The sequence below is a fragment of the Orcinus orca genome, chromosome 10, assembly GCF_937001465.1.
Source record: "Orcinus orca chromosome 10, mOrcOrc1.1, whole genome shotgun sequence".
NCBI classification, from domain to species: Eukaryota; Metazoa; Chordata; class Mammalia; order Artiodactyla; family Delphinidae; genus Orcinus; species Orcinus orca.
This window is the reverse complement of record NC_064568.1, coordinates 67,476,817-67,495,054: the sequence shown is the minus strand read 5'-3', so window position 1 is coordinate 67,495,054 and position 18,238 is coordinate 67,476,817. Positions and strand designations below refer to the sequence as shown.

General features: G+C 47.0%; 1 protein-coding gene across 3 annotated transcripts; it reads right to left on the bottom strand.

The window, feature by feature from the left end:
* Window positions 1-1,570: 1,570 nt before the first annotated feature.
* Window positions 1,571-18,157, bottom strand: LOC117200624 (probable E3 ubiquitin-protein ligase makorin-1). Of its 3 annotated transcripts, XM_049715998.1 has the most exons (7): window positions 14,162-18,157; window positions 8,488-8,607; window positions 8,043-8,305; window positions 5,490-5,938; window positions 5,256-5,366; window positions 3,590-3,725; window positions 1,572-3,341 (listed from the first exon to the last, which is right to left on the bottom strand). In XM_049715998.1, the coding sequence occupies exons 1-5, from the start codon at window positions 14,230-14,232 to the stop codon at window positions 5,295-5,297; spliced, it is 975 nt and encodes a 324-aa protein (XP_049571955.1). In that variant the 5' UTR covers window positions 14,233-18,157; the 3' UTR covers window positions 1,572-3,341; window positions 3,590-3,725; window positions 5,256-5,294. The 3 variants fall into 3 exon arrangements, with proteins under 3 accessions (XP_033280071.2, XP_049571956.1, XP_049571955.1); XM_033424180.2 differs by having other exon boundaries at window positions 1,571-3,341; window positions 5,256-5,938; XM_049715999.1 differs by lacking the exon at window positions 14,162-18,157 and having other exon boundaries at window positions 1,571-3,341; window positions 5,490-8,305; window positions 8,488-13,236.
* Window positions 18,158-18,238: the final 81 nt, after the last annotated feature.

The following is an 18,238-nucleotide window of genomic DNA, read 5'->3' as shown; positions in this document are numbered from 1 at the left end:
ATGTTGCCTATAGATCATGGGCTCTGCCATAGGATTTGATCATAATTTACCATAACGTCACCTCTTCCACAGGCCATCAACTGGCATCATTGGGGTTTCAGTCCTCTCCAGAAATGTTCGATCTACTAATACACCCGAGAATGGAGTCGCAGTAAAACCTAATGCCATCGATATGGCCAAAGGCATTCCTGTAAACTTCCTCCCTAAGATCAAGAAGTGGCCTTGCTCTGGTTGTTTATAAGGGACCAAGAGTGCCTCCAATTCCCGGGGTTTTGGTTTAAGGAAATCTGCTGGAGGAGACAGGCTTCCAGCGAAGGGAGGGACCATAGCAGAGGATAGGAATAAAGGCAGAGGGGAGAAGAGCCCCACAGCACCCCATAAACCCTCCTTTGGGTGTCAGCTTGTATTTCCATCCTCCCAGCTTCTGCTGCCATGCACACATCCACTCAATCAATAAATCTTTACTGAGCACCTAGCACTCAGGATGCAGGGAACAAAATAAATACCTTTGCCCTCATTGTTGCTGACCCTCAATTGAGGAGAGACAGACAACTAAGTAAGTAACAACAGAATGTTTGTTTGTGATAAGTGCTTTCAAGGATATAGCAGGGAAGGGAGATAGAGTGAGGTAGTTTTAAATAGGTGGTCAGGCAAGAGTGCACTTGCTGGGGAGTAACAGGAGAGGTAACCAGACCAGATCTTGTGAGGCCTTGACATCATAGAGAGGAATCTGTCTTTCACCCAGAATAGTATGGGAAGCCATAGGCATTTTTTTTTTTTTTTTTTTTTTGTGGTACGCGGGCCTCTCACTGCCGCAGCCTCTCCCGTTGCGGAGCACAGGCTCCAGACGCTCAGGCTCAGCGGCCATGGCCCACGGGCCCAACTGCTCCGCGGCTTGTGGGATCCTCCCGGACCGGGGCACGAGCCCGCATCCCCCGCATCGGCAGGCGGACTCCCAACCACTGCGCCACCAGGGAAGTCCCATAGGCATATTTTGAACTGGATCTGATTTCCATTAGAGCCAAATTTTTTATTTTTTCCAAAATGATTTCAAGGGAGGGACTTCCCTGGTGGTCCAGTGGTTAAGAATCCATCTTGCAATGCAGGGGATGCCGGTTCGATCCCTGGCTGGGGAACTAAGATCCCACATGCCACAGGACAACTAAGCCCGCGTGCCACAACTACTGAGCCCGCACACCACAACTAGAGAGCCCGTGTACTGCAGCTACAGAGCTCATGAGCTCTGGAGCCCATGCACCACAACTAGACAGAAGCCCACACACTGCAAGGAAGAGCCTGTGCATCGCAACAAAAGATCCCGCGTGCTGCAACTAAGACCTGATGCAGCCAAAAAATAAAATAAAATTTTTTAAAAATGATTTTAAGGGCTTCCCTGGTGGTGCAGTGGTTGAGAGTCCGCCTGCCGATGCAGGGGACACGGGTTCGTGCCCCAGTCCAGGAAGATCCCATATGCCACAGAGTGGCTAGGCCCGTGAGCCATGGCCACTGAGCCTGCACGTCTGGAGCCTGTGCTCCGCAACAGGAGAGGCCACAACGGTGAGAGGTCCGCATACTGCAAAAAAAAAAAAAAGATTTTAAGAGAGCTGTTGGAAAAGACTACGGAGTATTTCTTAAATCAGTGGTCCCCAAAATTTTTGTCACCAGGGACCGGTTTCACAGAAGACAATTTTTCTAAGGATGGGGGTGGGGGTGGGGTGGATGGTTTGGGGATGACTCAAGCGCATTACATTTATTGTGCACTTTATTTCTATTATTATTACACTGTAATATATAATGAAACAATGATACAACTCACCATAATGCAGAATCAGTGGGAGCCCTGAGCTTGTTTTCCTGCAACTAGATGGTCCCATCTGGGGGTGACGGGAAACAGTGACACCCGAAGTGTGTTGCTTATGTCCAGTCTACTCCATTAGGTGCGGCTTCATCGTCACTTGCCACTCACTGATAGAGTTTTGATATGAGTCTGCAAGCAGTTGATTTATTATGGTCTCTGTGCAGTCAAACCCCTCTGCTATTGATAATCTGTATTTTCAGCTGCTCCCCAGTGCTAGCATCACCGCCTCAGCTCCACCTCAGATCACCAGGCATTAGAGTCTCATAAGGAGCGCGCAACCTAGATCCCTCGCATGCGCAGTTCACAGTAGGGTTCGAGCCCCGCTGAGAATCTAATGCCACCGCTGATCTGACAGGAGGCGGAGCTCAGGCGGTAATGTGAGCCATGGGGAGCGGCTGTAAACACAGATGAATCTTCCGCTCACCGCTCACCTCCTGCTCCGCGGCCTGGTTCCTAACAGGCCACGGACTGGTGTCGGTCCGTGGCCCGGGGGGTGGGGACCTCTGTCTTAGATAGTGCCTGCTTTGCAAAGGGCAAAAGAGTGGGAAATAAGTTTCTTCCAGGAACCTCTATCTCAGTTTATCAGTTCTAACTTCATAGGAGATGGTTTTGGTCTTCAAATGACCAAATGATGTTGGGGGCAAAGGGGTGGAGGCCCTGATAAGTAGTGGGCGGGGCCAAGAATGCTAAACAGCCTTCAATGCCCTGCCCATCCTCAACTCCAGCCTTATCGTGGTGGCTCTGGTTCATGCCCACCAGGGTCTGCATTCTAGCCAATGGGGAGGAGAATAGGGAGAAAACTTCCAAGTGTGGTTCTTGAACCACACTTGGAATCCACGAGGATTCCAAGGGGGAATCCTTGAGACCCTTTCACGGGATCTCTGACATTACTATTTTTATGATAACTACATTATTTGCCCTTTCTGTTCTCATTCTCTTATGAGCATAAAGTGAAGTTTTCCAACGGCTAAGTGACAGGTGATATTGCAACAGATTAAATGCAGAAGAAACCCTTGGTGGGGGTAGGGGTGAGGGTGCACCTGGGCTATAAGCAGACACTCTTCAGACACCAGCAGTGATGGCTTAGGTGCACTTTATTGGTTTTCTTTCAGAATCCTTCTACAAAAGAGTAAAGTTAAAAACCAAGTCCCTGGCAAGAGGGTGAGAACCCTTCCTCTTTCCCGAGAGCCATCCCCCCTCCCCATGTTCCCCAGCTGTGTCACTGCTGCAGTTCATGGGTGTGGGGCACTTGCTACTTTCATCCCCCACCAAGCTCCAAAGGGAAAAGACCTACCACCTGGCAACCCCTGTCCCTCAGCCTCCTCCCCCCACAGGTTGATCCTGGTTACAGGAGGCAGTGGTAAGAACTGTTGGGGTCCAGGAGGAGTTCTGAACCCCAGAAGGCCATGGTCAGGGCACAGTCCATGAAGAACACTTCCTCCTCTGGCTCGGTGCCCCCTAGGAACGCTGTTTTGCCCACCACCTGAGAGTAGAAAAAGAAATCAGTGAAAACCCCTCAGCTTCGACCCCAGTTGTATGTGGTACAGGGGAATCAAGGCTGACACATAAGGTTAGGCAGGTTGTACATAGCACAAAGGTACCACATCTAAGCAGGCACCATTAATGTCACAGACATCATACATAGGTTTTACATTTATCACAGACATTTATTATAAACCATGGCCAGCAGCCTCCCCGACCCCTTATCCCTGCTGTTACCACCTCACTCACAGAGGCCAGCTGCATACTCCCGGGCCAGGGAGGATCAGAAGTCGGGGCCTTATCTGGGAGCTGGTGCAGGTAAATGCAGTCCGACTTGAAGGGGCAGCGGCCATTCCCCCGCATGAAGAACCGGCATCGAATCTGGCTATGAGAGGGCAGCAGGATAGAAGACCATCACCTTCAAGCCCAGTTGCCCCAGGAACAAGGGGCACTCAAGGCCGACATGTAATGTTGGGTAGGTTATACACAGCACAAAGGCACCACCACATCTATCCTGGCACCTCTAGGGTCACACAGACAAGTGTAGATGTTATATTTATTACAATTATTTCCCAGCAGATGGCAGTAAAGTGTCTTAAGTGGTACCTTTCTCTTAATTCCCACAAAGTCTGTTTGGGACAGCAGTGACCCTGGGAATCTCCTTTCCTTCTTTGAACTAAGTTTCAGTAATACCACCAAAGGAGGAGGGAGAGCAGTTAACCCTACAATGTGTCTCTGTAACCAGGTTAGAACAATGCCCTCTTCTGAGGGGTGGTCTTATGATTTGGTAACTGCTAGCTAATGAAATTGATTAAGAAGTTTCCCACTTCTGAGATTTCAAATTTCATTCTGTGAAAGGTCAGATACAGGAAGGGCTTGTGGGCAACTTGTGATCTGCTTAAGTAGGAACAGCTTTTTCTTGCACAGAAAGATGGATGAGAGGGAGAAAAAGATAAAGCGCATATTTATAGCCTTTTTCCTTTTTCCTGCATCATCACCTCTCTGCTTGACTCCAATGCAGTTGAGTCTTTCCCACTTCCTGCAGTCCCAGCGTGAATGGAGGATCCCGCTGACCACCAAGCTGGAAGCCTGGGAACCCCTCTAAAATGACTGTCCCTCTTCCTCTTCCTACCATTTGACCAAACCTAGCATTAGGAACCCCTCCATCCAGATAGCATCCAAAACCACCCCACTCAACCTGACCAGATTCTCCATCAGTCTCCCTCACTCAGCTCTCATGTGATAGTACCAGTCCTGTGGCCGTCCATCTGGAAACATTAATCATCTTACAATTTCCTTTCAACCTCATGGTCAATTGGCTACCCAGGTATGGCCCTTCCTCCTCTCAAGTCAATATCCTCCCCATGGTTCCTTCTAGTCCATGCTAGGAGTCAGAATGTCTGGGTTCAAACCCACTTCCTTACTTAAGCCCCATAGACCTTGCCTCACTTTCTCCTTCTACAGCATGGTAACAGTAAGAGTCTCTACTTCCATGGTGGCTTGTGGGATCTTAGTTCCCCGACCAGGGATAGAACCTGGGGCCCCATCAGTGAGTGTGCCAGGTCCTAACCACTGGACTGCTGAGGAATTCCTATACTTTCTTGCTTTAAAAAAAAAATCAGAAATAAAAGCCAAGCAGGGCTTCCCATCATGCTGAGAGAACCAGAGTTTCCCTGTGTGGATCCTGAGCCAGGCTAGAAGAGAAACTTGGCCTTGACTGTCTCAGTCACTCACTATTATTCACTGGGCTTTCTGAAATAGTGGAAATAGCTCACACTCTCACCTGCTGTCTTGGTCACTCTGCACTTCCAGGATTTGGGGGATGCCATGCTGGGAACCACGGCTGAGAGGGTATAGATCAGGGACTGCTTCCCCTCTTTCCTAACCTGAGTCATGCTCCCCCTGCCAGAATCACCTGGTCCGAGCCTTGAAGTTCCTGATGAGTTGTTCCTTCTTAGGCCCCTTGCTCACCCAGAATTTGCAGGGAATGATGTAGCTGGAAGGGACACGGCACTGGGGACAGGCCCTGCGAGGTGGGATGGGGTGGGAGGTGGGAGAGGAGTAGTCACAAGTCCATCGGCCTGTCTCTGAGCCCACCCCTCTGTGGGACCTTTCCCTCCCTCCCTGCTGGCCCCTCCATGACACTGACTTGATGACACCCAGCGGGAAGTCCCCTCGGCTCTTCCGCCAGGTACGCAGGCAGCCCAGGCAGTGGGGGTGGCTGCAGTTGGGCAGGATGCCAAAAATCCGCTTGGCCTCTGGCTTGTCCCACACCTTGTCCATGCAGATGCCACACACGATGTCCCGACTGTCCTGCACCCTCTGCAGCCACAGGCAGGGTCAGAGCACATCCTCCCTTCAGCCCCCACCCTGCCCCCCACACACACACACTGTCACCCCAAATACGGCCCCAGGGAACACAGAGCCCTCCTCCAGCAGGTATGGGCATCCCAGAGGTCCAGCATGGCATCCTCTTCCCCTCCCCCTCCACTACCTGCTGCACCTCAAGGTCCAGGCTTTGAAGTGGGGCCAGGAGCTCCTGGACAGGGTCTGACATAGGCTGAGACTTCGGGAAGTAGCTGTGATCACCATCAGCAGCTGTTGGGGAAAACTGGATCCATTCATTCATTTACTCATTCATGTGGTATCTCCTAAGCGTCTGCTGCATGCAAGGCCCTGAGGGTGTGTAAAGTTCTGTCCACCAGTAGTTCAGAGTCTACTCAGAATTATGTCTCTAACACAACTGTTTAGACCTGTGCTATTCAATATGATAGCCACCTGCCACATGTGGCTATCAAGCACCTGGAATGGAGCTAGTCTGAATTCAGATGTGTCATAGTGTAAAATACACATGAGATTTTGAAGCTGAATACCAAAAATCTCTAAAATGTTTCATTATTAACTTTTTATATTAATTACATATTGAAATGATATTGGATATGTAATTTTTGATATACTGGGTTAAATATTAAAATTAATTTCACTTCTTTTTCCTTTTTTTAAAATGAGGCTGCTAGAAAAATTTTATTTACATGCGTGAATTGTAAAATGGTGCAACCACTTTGGAAAACAGTTTGGTGGTTCCTCAAAATATTAAACATAGGGTTAACATATGATCCAGTAACTCCACTCCTAGGTATATACCCAAGAGAAATGGAAATATACATCCGCACAAAAATTTGTACATAAGTGCTCATAGCAACATTATTCATAATAGCCAGAAAGCAAAAACAACCCAAGTATCCATCAACTGGTGAATGAATAAAACAAAATGTGGTATATATCCATATCCTGGGATATTATTTGGCCATAAAAGGAAATGAAGTACTTCTATATGCTGCAACATGAATAAATCTAGAAAATATTATACTAAATAAAAGAAGCCAGACACAAAAAGGCCATATATTGTATGATTCCATTTATATGAAATGTCCAGAAGAGGCAAATCCACAGAGCCAGAAAATAGATTCGTGTTTACCAATGGCTGGGAGGGGTTGTGGATGGAGAGTGATTGCTAATGGGCTTCTTTTTGGGGTAATGAAAATCTTCTAGAATTAAATAGTACTACTAATAAGAACCTACTGTACAGCACAGGGAACTCTACTCAGTACTCTGTAACTACCTATATGGGAAAAGAATCTAAAAGAGCATGGATATATGTATAACTGATTCACTTTGCTGTACAACAGAAACTAACACAACGTTCCAAATCAACTCTACTCCAATAAAAATTAATTTAAAAAAACAGTGCTAATGTTTGTACTACTCTGAATATACTGTATTACATTGAATCGTACACTTTAAGTTGGTGAATTTTTTGGTTTGTGAATTATATCTCAATAAAGCTGATACAAAAAATTCCATATGTTATATGGAATCTAAAAAAAAAAATGGTTCTGAAGAACCTAGGGGCAGGACAGGAATGAAGACGCAGACATAGAGAATGGACTTGAGGACACGGGGAGGGGGAAGGGTAAGCTGGGACAAAGTGAGAGAGTGGCATGGACATATATACACTACCAAATGTAAAACAGATAGCTAGTGGGAAGCAGCCACATAGCACAGGGAGATCAGCTTGGTGCTTTGTGTCCACCTAGAGGGGTGGGATAGGGAGGGTGGGAGGGAGACACAAGAGGGAGGAGGTATGGGGATATATGTTTATGTATAGTTGATTCACTTTGTTATACAGCAGAAACTAACACACCATTGTAAAGCGATTATACTCCAATAAAGATGTTAAGGAAAAAAATTCCATATGTAACATATTTCTGTTGGACAGCACTGAATTAGAGCAATAATTTTAAAAATAACTACTAGTATTTAGTGTTTACTCTGTGCCAGGTACTGTGCTATGCACATCACATATACGAACTCATCAAGACCCTGTGAGTAGGTGCTATTATCAGTGCCCTTTAGCAGATGAGGCAGTTGAGACTCAGAGAGGTTAAGTGACTTGTTCAAGGTCACACAGTTCCTAAGTGGTGGAGCCAGCATTTGAAACTAGGTGGTTTGACTCCACAGGCACCATGGTATTCTGCTTCTAGAACACAGAGAGCAACAGAGCCAGAGGAAAATTTCCCTCTGGCTGGGAATATTGAGGAGGGAGGGGGCGGAAGGAAATATAAACCTTGCTCAGAGACAGAGCAGGGACCCTGGTCTCAGATCTCAGTTGTGCCCACCTGCAGTACCCCTGATGACTCACATGCTAGGGACAGGGACTTCCAGGAGCTGCCACCAATGTCCTCAGCCTTGCTGAACAACTCCTCCAGGCCAGGCTCCATGCCCTGGTAGGCCCCGGCCCAACCCCATCCGGCAGTCACAGAGGGCAGGTAGGAGGGCTCGGAGCCCCTGCGGGTCAGTCCCTGCGGGGGGCCTGACAGGGTGATGTGTGGCTCCGAATGGCGGCGGCACCGCTCAAGGTGGTGGGGAGGCTGCAGGTGGCAGGGAGGCTGCAGGTGCCGGTAGCTGTCGTGAGGAAGAGAAGGGTAAGGAGAAAGGGATAGCTCCTTCACGGCTCAGAGCTAGCTCAGCCTAGTACTTGGAGCTGAGGGCAGAGGGGCTCTGGGAAGATGCATGGTCCATGAAGAATGATTCCTCCCTCCCGAGTCTCCCAGCCCGCTCCCCACTTGAGGAGAAGAGGCACTTACCTGCATCCATCTCCGTGGAAGCAGAAGCCTCGCTGGAAATATCTGCAGACCTGGGATGCCTTCCGGTCCTGAGCGAAGCAGCGGCTGGACCCCCAGTGACAGGCCCCTTGGTCAAAGTTCCTAAGAGATCATTTGAGTCATGCCCAGCCCCATTTTAGTTCCTGCCTTTGTGATCCTTCTAGAAAGACGCTGTGTGACATGAAGACTCAGGCTTCAGGTTTGGTCCTGTGTTCAAATCCTGACTCCGCTTGATAACCCTGGGTGGTAATTCAATTTCCCTAAAGCTTGGTTTCCTCCCGCTTAAACATGAGGGTAACAATGCCTCCTGTTACCTCAGGGTTGTTGTGAAGGTTTTTTTAGATTTCGCACAATGCACATAGCAGGAGCTCAGTAAATCATAGTGATTCCTATTACTTTCTCCAAGCACAGAGTCTGGTGGGCTCTGGATTCAGAATTCTGGGTTCAGATTCCGGAACCAGGGCCTGCTCTATGGGCACAGACCTGTGTAGTCACGCAGGGGCCCCATGCTTGCTTCAATGTTCTGCCATTGCTGTCTTGAAATGATTAAATTTTTGAACAAGGGACGCTGATTTTCTTTTTGTGCTGGGTCCCACAAATTATATAGGCAGTTCTTCCTGGTACCACTACTTCTTGGTTGTATGAGCTTGGACAAACTTTCCATGCCTCAGTTTCTTCATTTGTAAGTTATCAGTACTTAATTCAGGGGATGATATAAAACGTCAATGAGATATTGTATGTAAAGTATAGTTATCCCTTGGTATCCGTGCGAGGTTAGTTCCAGAACCTCCATGGACACCAAAATCCGTGGATGCTCGAGTCCCTTATATAAAATGGCATAGGGACTTCCCTGGTGGTCCACTGTTTAAGACACCGTGCTTCCACTGCAGGGGGCACAGGTTCAATCTCTGGTCGGAGAACTAAGATCCCGAATGCCACGTGGCCCAGCCAAGAAATAGAAAAAATAAAAATAAATAAATAAAAATTTTAAAAAAGGGGCTTCCCTAGTGGCACAGTGGTTGAGAGTCCGCCTCAACCTCAACCGGGTTCGTGCCCCAGTCCAGGAAGATCCCACATGCCACAGAGCGGCTAGGCCCATGAGCCATGGCCGCTGAGCCTGTGCGTCCGGAGCCTGTGCTTCGCAACGAGAGAGGCCACAACAGTGAGAGGCCCGCGTACCGCAAATTAAAAAAAAATAAAATGGCATAGTATTTGCATATAACCTATGCATATGCTCCTGTATACTTTAAATTATCTCTAGACACTTATAACACCTAATACAATGTAAATACTATGTAAATATTTGCTGGTACACAGCAAATTCAAGTTTTGCTTTTTGGAACTTTCTGGGATTTTCTTCCCAAATATTTTCGATCTACGGTTGGTTTAATCCACGGAAATGGAACCCACAGATACACATGGCCAACTATACCTGGCACATAGCAAGCCCTCAATAAATATTAGCTGTTCTTATCACTCTGCTGTCATCATTATCATCATCATCGTCACCACTACTACAAGGACATTTGAGGGTCAGCCTGTGAGGTGGGAAGGGTGGGAGGAGGCCAAGTTGGGCCAACATTTATTGAGAATCTACTATGTGTCCAGGCCTGAGCCAGGGCTCTGGGGACCTCTGCTCTTGTCGTGTGCTTCCTTGCCAGGAGTGGGAATAAGCCCACATGTGAAGTGGCCAGGGCAGCAGGGACGGGGACAGAGGCCAGACTCTTGTCCCAAGAGAACACAGACTGCCAGCTGATGCTGGAGGTCTGCCATAGAGTGGCCCCCACCATTCTCCAGAGAATTTCCAAGAGAGGCCCTGGCAGAGAAGCAGGTGGAGGAAGGGCAGGATGGGTGACAGGCACCCAGTCTTGTTGGTGAAGGTACCAGATCGTCAGGCACATGGTCCTTATTACAATGACTATTATTATATTATTACATAATATAATACTTATAATAACTGTAGTTGTTATTATGTTATTTTTATGGAAGCTGTTGTGAGGGCCAGGAAGGTAATATAAGATCATTAAACGGTAACTTTTGATTTTAATTCAAACCACTACGTCATTTTTGGTTTAATTCAGAAGAAATTCAAAGAATTGAGTGCCCCTGATATAACAAATAACCTTTCATTTCCATTTGCTTATTTATGTGAACAAGATTTCTCAGTGCTTCCATTCATAAATATTAATTCCCTGGTGGCGCAGTGGTTGAGAGTCCGCCTGCTAATGCAGGGGACACGGGTTCTTGCCCCAGTCCGGGAAGATCCCACATGCCGCGGAGTGGCTGGGCCCGTGAGCCATGACTGCTGAGCCTGCGCGTCCAGAGCCTGTGCTCCGCAACGGGAGAGGCCACAACAGTGAGAGGCCCGTGTACCGCAAAAAAAAAAAAAAAAAAAAGAAATAGAAATTGATGTTGATAACACAACATTGTAAATCAGTTATACCCCAATAAAAATTTTTAAAAATAAAATTGAATAACAGACAACCCTCTCCCCCCAAAAAAAGAAACTGATCTTGAATCCGGTCTTATTCTAGCAATAAGTAATGTTTATCCATGGATACATGAGCTTTTTTTGGTGGGGGGGAAGCAACAATCTCATCTAAATTTTGTAATGAAAATTTTGTTATTTAGTAATTAACTGTTAAAGTGTGTAGGGAGTTCCCTGGCAATCTAGTGTTTGGGACTCAGCACTTTCACTGCCAGGGCCTGGGTTCGATCCCTGGTGAGGGAAATAAGATCCTGCAAGCCTATGGCATGGACAAAAAAAAAAAAAAAGTGTGTAATTTATTTCTTTTGATCAGTTGAGTACTACTAATAACTAAATCTAGAAAAAAGTCATATTTCTGTTTCACAAATATTTTTGCTGCAGGAACAGATAATATCGTGATCAGTGAAAGACTTCTGAGAAGAAAAATATTTGTATTGGTAAAATTCTGTGGGAGAAGTAGAATAGGTATTCAAGGAGAAAAGGAGTTATGTAAAACTGTAAAGAGCCTGCTTTTATATACTTTTAAATGGATGACAGTATATGTTAAATCTCTCTGGTATTTAGATGCCACTGGATGCATGAAAAGAATAATGTACTTAATCAAATCCACCCTGCTCACCTGCCATTGCTGCTCAGCTGCCCACACAGCAAGTTCATTGGCAGGTCCCAAAGCAAATAGCCCGAAATACCTTCGACTGAAATTCTGCACAGAGCTACAGCCAGCCCCAGCCCAGTACCCCATGGTGACTTTCAATCATTCTCACTGCCTGACTTGGAAAAATTGAGAGACTCCTGCAGGAAGATTGAGGGCAAGTTCTTGTGAGCTTTGTGTTCAAAGCTGAGAGCTTTGAACACATCCCTCAAAATCTTGCCTGAAGTGCCAGTCTTGAAGAAAGATTCAGAAACGGTAAAAAGCATTTGATTTAGTGATGTAACTACTCTAAAAACATCTTTTAAAACTCTCTTTTGGAATTAAAAAAGAATAATTGTATTAAAGTGGGACTATTTAGAATACATTAGAAATTTAACCTTTGCAACAATTTACGTTATGATGAATACCATTAGATAACTTGGAGTGTGGAGGGGACACATGTTTTTTCAAATTTCTTTTAGGTTTATAGAAGATGCCTGGCCTGGTATGTTTCTGCTCCTAATTATAACATGAGGAGTAGACAGGAAGAGGCTGCAGTGGGGGAGGGACCAGATCAGTGGTGACAGCCAAAGTTAGGGAGGATAGAAGGTGGATGGAGGTTGGGGTGAGGGGCGAGGTGGAAATGACAGTCACTGGAGAAAGGGTGGGTGACCTGAGAGGAGGAGCCTCTCACCCCCTAGGGGAGGAGCCAGTGGCCCTCAAAGGAGGGCTTGAAAGCCTCCTGTCCCCAGTCCCCAAAGCTTTGCTTTCCCTAAAGACCACCAATGAAGCTGACCTCCAGGACTGCCTAAGAGGCCACCATACTAGCTCCTTCACAAGCTGAGAGATCCAGCAACAGAGCTCTCCCAGCATGTCCAGAGGTGCTCTTAGACCATCAGACGAGCCACAGTAACAGGAGCTAGGGGCTTTGTGATCAAATTGATTTGAGAAACTCCTCCTTCTATATTTTTTTAGAGTCATGTTGTATATTGCTTACCATACATGAACATATTAAATGCTCTGATAAGTCCTGCCCTCCACCCACACAGCCTTAACATACCAATAAAACACATTTTGTTTGGGGTACTGGCAAATTAGTTCATTTAATCCTCAAAACAAGCCTTAAAAGTCAGGAGTCATCTTTTGTTTTCAATATCTGAGGCTCAGAGAGGTCAAGTAACTGGCCTGGGACTCGGAACAAGAGTTAGCACTATAACCCAGGTGTCCTCACTCAGCACAATACTTCTCTAGTTAACCAAGATTGACTTGTCAGGGGTGAGGGCTGCTGGACTTGGGGAATTTCTCAAGCCAAATTCTGAGGCCAAGGGTTGGGGACAGAACAGCCAGAAGTCACCGGTAATCCAGGCCTGGGGAGGCAGCAAAAGCAGCTGGGTGGCTGGGAGGCCAGAGCAGTGGACCCCTGCGCAGTGATCAGGACTGGCCTGTTGGGTGAACACAGGGTGTGCAGAGAAGAGCAGGGATGAGGAAGGTGGGGCTGGGTACAGTGAGGGGGAGGTGGAACCTGCCAAGTGAGCCCCCTGACCAAGATTCTTAAAACCTGAGGGCCAAACTTAGTCTAGCATGCCACCTTCCTTCTTTTTTTTTTTTTTTTTTTTTTTTTTTGCGGTACGCGGGCCTCTCACTGTTGTGGCCTCTCCCATTGCGGAGCACAGGCTCCGGACGCGCAGGCTCAGCGGCCATGGCTCACGGGCCCAGCCGCTCTGCGGCATGTGGGATCTTCCCGGACTGGGGCACGAACCTGCGTCCCCTGCATCGGCAGGCGGACTTTTAACCACTGCGCCACCAGGGAAGCCCCACCTTCCTTCTTGAGCTTTGGGCAGGACCAGGAACAACTGAAAATCTCCTTTAGTAAATGTCCATCTTCTTTTTTTGCCTTCCTCTTGCTTCCAGATTGCCTTTCTTCCCAGCTTGGGGAAACCATTTCACACTGAGACCCTAAGGTCTACAATGATCCCTCCTTTACCCAAGATTCAGTTCTCTCTGGGGAACTCATCTCTTCCATCTGTTGGCAAAATGAATCTGTGCTAAGGTATGAATGCCTGATGGAAGGCCTAGTGAGCTAGCATACCCCAAAGAATGACTCTCTAATGGTGTAATGTTCAACCTGAAGTGTTTCCATTCACACACTTATGAACACCTGGCACCAGGCTACATACTGGGGCTACAAAGATAACCAGAGGGCCAGATCCCACTGCAGGGAGCTGTATAGTATTTCTGGGCAGAGAAACATTTGTTGAGTGGAAGAGAAAAAAGGCAAATGGGGAATCTCTGCCCTAAATGGTCAGACCCTGAGCTAGCCCTGACTTATCCCCTGTCTGGCCTCAGTTTCCTCCTCTGAACTGTGAGGGGTGAGAGATAGTCTCCAGACACTTCCAGCGTTGGGTTGGGGGCTAGGAAGCCCCTTTTCCCACCTGATGCACCCCAAATTCTTAAAGACTGAGCTTTCAGTGGACAGACAGAACCCCAAAGAATTTTCTCCCACTTCCCCTGTGTTCTCCCAAAACCCAGGCCCCTACCTGTGTGGTCGCTGGGAGCGGGTCCTGCTCGCTCCACCTCGGCTGCTGCCATCCGGCTCCGCAGGGTCCATCCCAGCTGCGGCCCCTAATGAGAATCAGGCAGGGCTGCTCTGGTGCTCCTTTATCCCTCTCTCTCCGGGCAGGGCCAAAGGGAGGAGGGGCTGCGCAGGCAGGCCCACCTCTCCTCATGGCCCCCTGCCTGCAGGAGGAGGGATGGACGGTGAAGCAGGATGGCTGGAAGGCTAGGAGGCTGGGGGCTCCAAATGCCCTGTCCAGGCTACAGAATGTGGGTGGGGTGGGGCATGAAGGCCTTAAGGGATCCCTAGATGATTACTGGAGGAAACTGGGGGGATGGTTTAAGGACTTTAAGGGCCTCAGCAAGGGCCACCATAAGAGGTGGCCAGGAGGGGGCTTGTCTGAGGCTCTGTCTAATGAGGAAACTCCAGATTAGATGAGAGCATATCAGCCAGTCAGAGCCTCTCCTGGGCAGCATAAATGGCTGTTGGATTTGTAGCTTGCATCGTGGAGAACAATTGGACTGGGCCCATTGACGATGGGGAGTGAGGAGAAGGGGGGACTGTGAGCTCTAAGAGCCCTTCCTAACACCCCCTCAATTCCTATCTTAATCCTCCAAAGCCCATGTACTCTCCACTAGACTGCAGTGCCCCATGTGGGAGGTAAGTTGGGAAAGTTAAAAAGACGAAATAAGAGGAATTCACTTAAAAGTTAAAGGAGAGATTTTTAAATTGAATTTAATCAACTTCCTATATTTATCAGTAAATTGAGACACTAGTTTGGGAAACGAATTGTCTTGGACATCTTTGTTATTTCCTTAACTTTTGCTGGATCAAAATTATTTTTTATTTATTTTTAAAATTTATTTATTTTATTTTTGGCTGTGTTGGGTCTTTGTTGCTGCACGCGGGCTGTCTCTAGTTGCAGTGAGCAGCGGCTACTCTCTGTTGCGGTGCACGGGCTTCTCATTGCGGTGGCTTCTCTTGTTGCAGAGCTTGGGCTCTAGGTGTGCGGGCTTCAGTAGTTGTGGCACAGGGGCTCAGCACTTGTGGCTCGCGGGCTCTGGAGCGCAGGCTCAGTAGTTGTGGCACATGGGCTTAGTTGCTCCGCAGCATGTGGGATCTTCCCAGACCAGGGCTCGAACCTGTGTCCCCTGCATTGGCAGGTGGATTCTTAACCACTGCGCCACCAGGGAAGCCCTGGATCAAAATTATTAAAAAAAATTTTTTTATAGGTGCTGCCAATCAGCCCTCTGTGGTGGCTGTGCCCGATTATACTCCCACCAACAGTATGAGAGTGCCTGTGTCTGCACACCCTTGCCAACACAATATAATCAAACTTGTTAGTATTTGTTAATTTGTTATGTAAAACAACAGTATCTCATTGTAGTTTTATTTAATTTTTTTGGCTGTGGCACGTGAGATCTTAATTCCCCGACCAGGGATCAAACCCGCACCCCCTGCAGTGGAAGCATGGAGTCTTAATCACTGGACCGTCAGGAAGTCCCTTGTAGGTTTGTTTTTTTTTGGCTGCGTTGGGTCTTCATTGCTGTGCGTGGGCTTTCTCTAATTGCGGCGAGCAGGGGCCACTCTTCATTGTGGTGCACGGGCTTCTTATTGCAGTGGCTTCTCTTGTTGCAGAGCACGGGCTTTAGCTGCATGGGCTTCAGTAGTTGCAGCACTGGGGCTCAGTAGTTGTGGCAGTTGTAGCTCGTGGGCTCTAGAGCACAGGCTCAGTAGTTGTGGCGCACGGGTTTTGTTGCTCCACAGCATGTGGGATCTTCCCGGACCAGAGCTCGAACCTGTGTCCCCTGCATTGGCAGGCAGATTATTAACCACTGAGCCACCAGGGAATTCCCCCCTCATTGTAGTTTTAATTTACATTTCTCTTACTATGAGATTAAGCATCTCTCCATGTTTTAGAGGCATTTCTTTTCCTGTTCATATCCTTTGCCCATTTGGGTTGTTGACATTTTACTCATTGATTGGTAGGTGCTCTTTACATATTAAGGAAATTAGCCTTTGTCTTATTATGTCACACATTTTTTTAACATGGTTGATTTAAATTTTTTTGTGTTCCCCCCACTGGAAGAAATTTTTTTAGTGTGATGTAGTAAGATCTTTTATCTATTTTATAGACTCTTAAGTTTTTTGTATACTGCATGAAACTTAGAAACTTCTGTGTGTACAAGAGATTTTTGAAAGGTCTATCCACTTCAAGATTATATATAATTTTCCCCATGTGTTTCTTCTAGGTTGTTTTTTCCCTCCCCCACTCTTCTAGTTTTTTTTTTCTTAAACATTGTATAAATATATCAAATTTATCCATTTTCCTGTTGATGGACATTTTTATTGTTTCTAAGTTTTTGCTCTTGCTGTAAAGAACATGTGTATGAGTCTTAGTGCAATTTGGTGGCTTTCACTCTAGGGTACTATGTCAGGTTGCCTTCTCCAGGAAATAGATTTAGAGGTTTACTTGCAGGACACTCACTGGGGAGTGCTCCTGAGAACAACACCTGTAAGAAATTGTAGGAAGCAGGATTGGGTAGAGAGAGAAGTTAAACTGCAATGTACCTAGGACAGAAGCCCCAATTCTGGAGCTGGACAATTCTTCACGTTGTTTCAAATTGGGGCAAAGAGGCTTGGCTTGTCCCCACATGTTGGCTATAGGCTGCTCCTGAGGAGGGTGTGTGCTTATCCTGGGCAAGGCGGCCCCCTTCACTGCAGGCAATTTCCTGAGAGGAACTCAGCTGTGAGCCCAGCAGCCACGGACCTCAGTGCCTGGGTTCTGAGGGGTGGAACCTGGGTGATGCCTCACAGCTTCCACAGGTGCATTTGAACTTTACAAGATTTTGCCGAATTTTCAAGTTGATTTTATCAACTTCTACTCTCTTCTGCAGTGTATGAGAATTTGTATTGTTATTCTTCCTTTCCACATTTTCTATCTTGGTTTTCCTATGTTATTTTGGGGATAATTTCTACAGATCTTTTCTGAGGGGCAAAAATGATCTCTTTGGCTATGTCTGTTTTTTAACTCATTTTTTTTCTGGAAATTCCAGGTATTTCTTTTAAAATGTTTGTCTTTTTTTTTTCCTTAAAAAGCAAACTTTCTTTAGTATGATTTTCATATCTTTATATTTTTAAATAATATAAAACTTATTTGTCTCTTATATGATAATCAATAGCTATACTTTTTGATGTCCTGGGGCTCTAATTTCACTCATTATTCTATTTATTTTCATGCAGGCTGTCTTTTCATGTTTGTAATTTTGTGGGAGTTCTGTACTGCCTGTGTCTGTCCTCCAGAAAGGTTTTGCGTCTGCTTCTTCCAGGCTCCTCAGGCATATTACCAGCCTGGGATCCCATTTCTTCCTTTAATAATAAACCTTTTTAAGTTTCAGAAGTTTTACAGAATTATCACAAAGACAGTATCTTCTAATACTCTTAAGGTTGCTTTCTTTTTTAGTCTAAATTTTTGATTCATTTGTCTGTGGAGATGGTACCACTGTAAGTAAAGGAGAAAACTGGGGTGTCAGCTAAGGAGAGGAAAGCCCTGATGTCTTGTGGGGTAAAACTGTGCAAGTCCCAGGGACTTCCCTGGTGGTCCAGTGGTTAAGATGCCGTGCTTCCACTCCAGGGGGAATGGGTTCGATCCCCGGTTGGGGAACTAAGATCCCGCATGGCGTGGCAAAAACCCCCCAAAAACCTGTGCAAGTCCCACATACCACCCAAGGCCCAAGGGGACTTGCCTCCTCCCAGGCCCTTCTTAGCCCCTCCCAGACGCCCTCACCCCCAAACCTGGTTTGTGCCATGGTTCCACACACCCTTCTCAGAGGGTGTGTATCCTTTCTCCCCCTCCCACCCCAAATGCTCCCTCCGGGTGGGATGGCATCTTCTCAGTTCTCCACAAACCTTGCTGACTGAGGAGTGGTGAGCAGTGCAAGAGGTGAGGGGGAACAATGGGCAGCCCCACAAGCCAGAAATGACCCCGCCACCCGGGCCAGCACCCCACAGTCTCATTTGCCTGACCAAGTCTCCCCCTCTGTGCACTGGATGTGGAAGA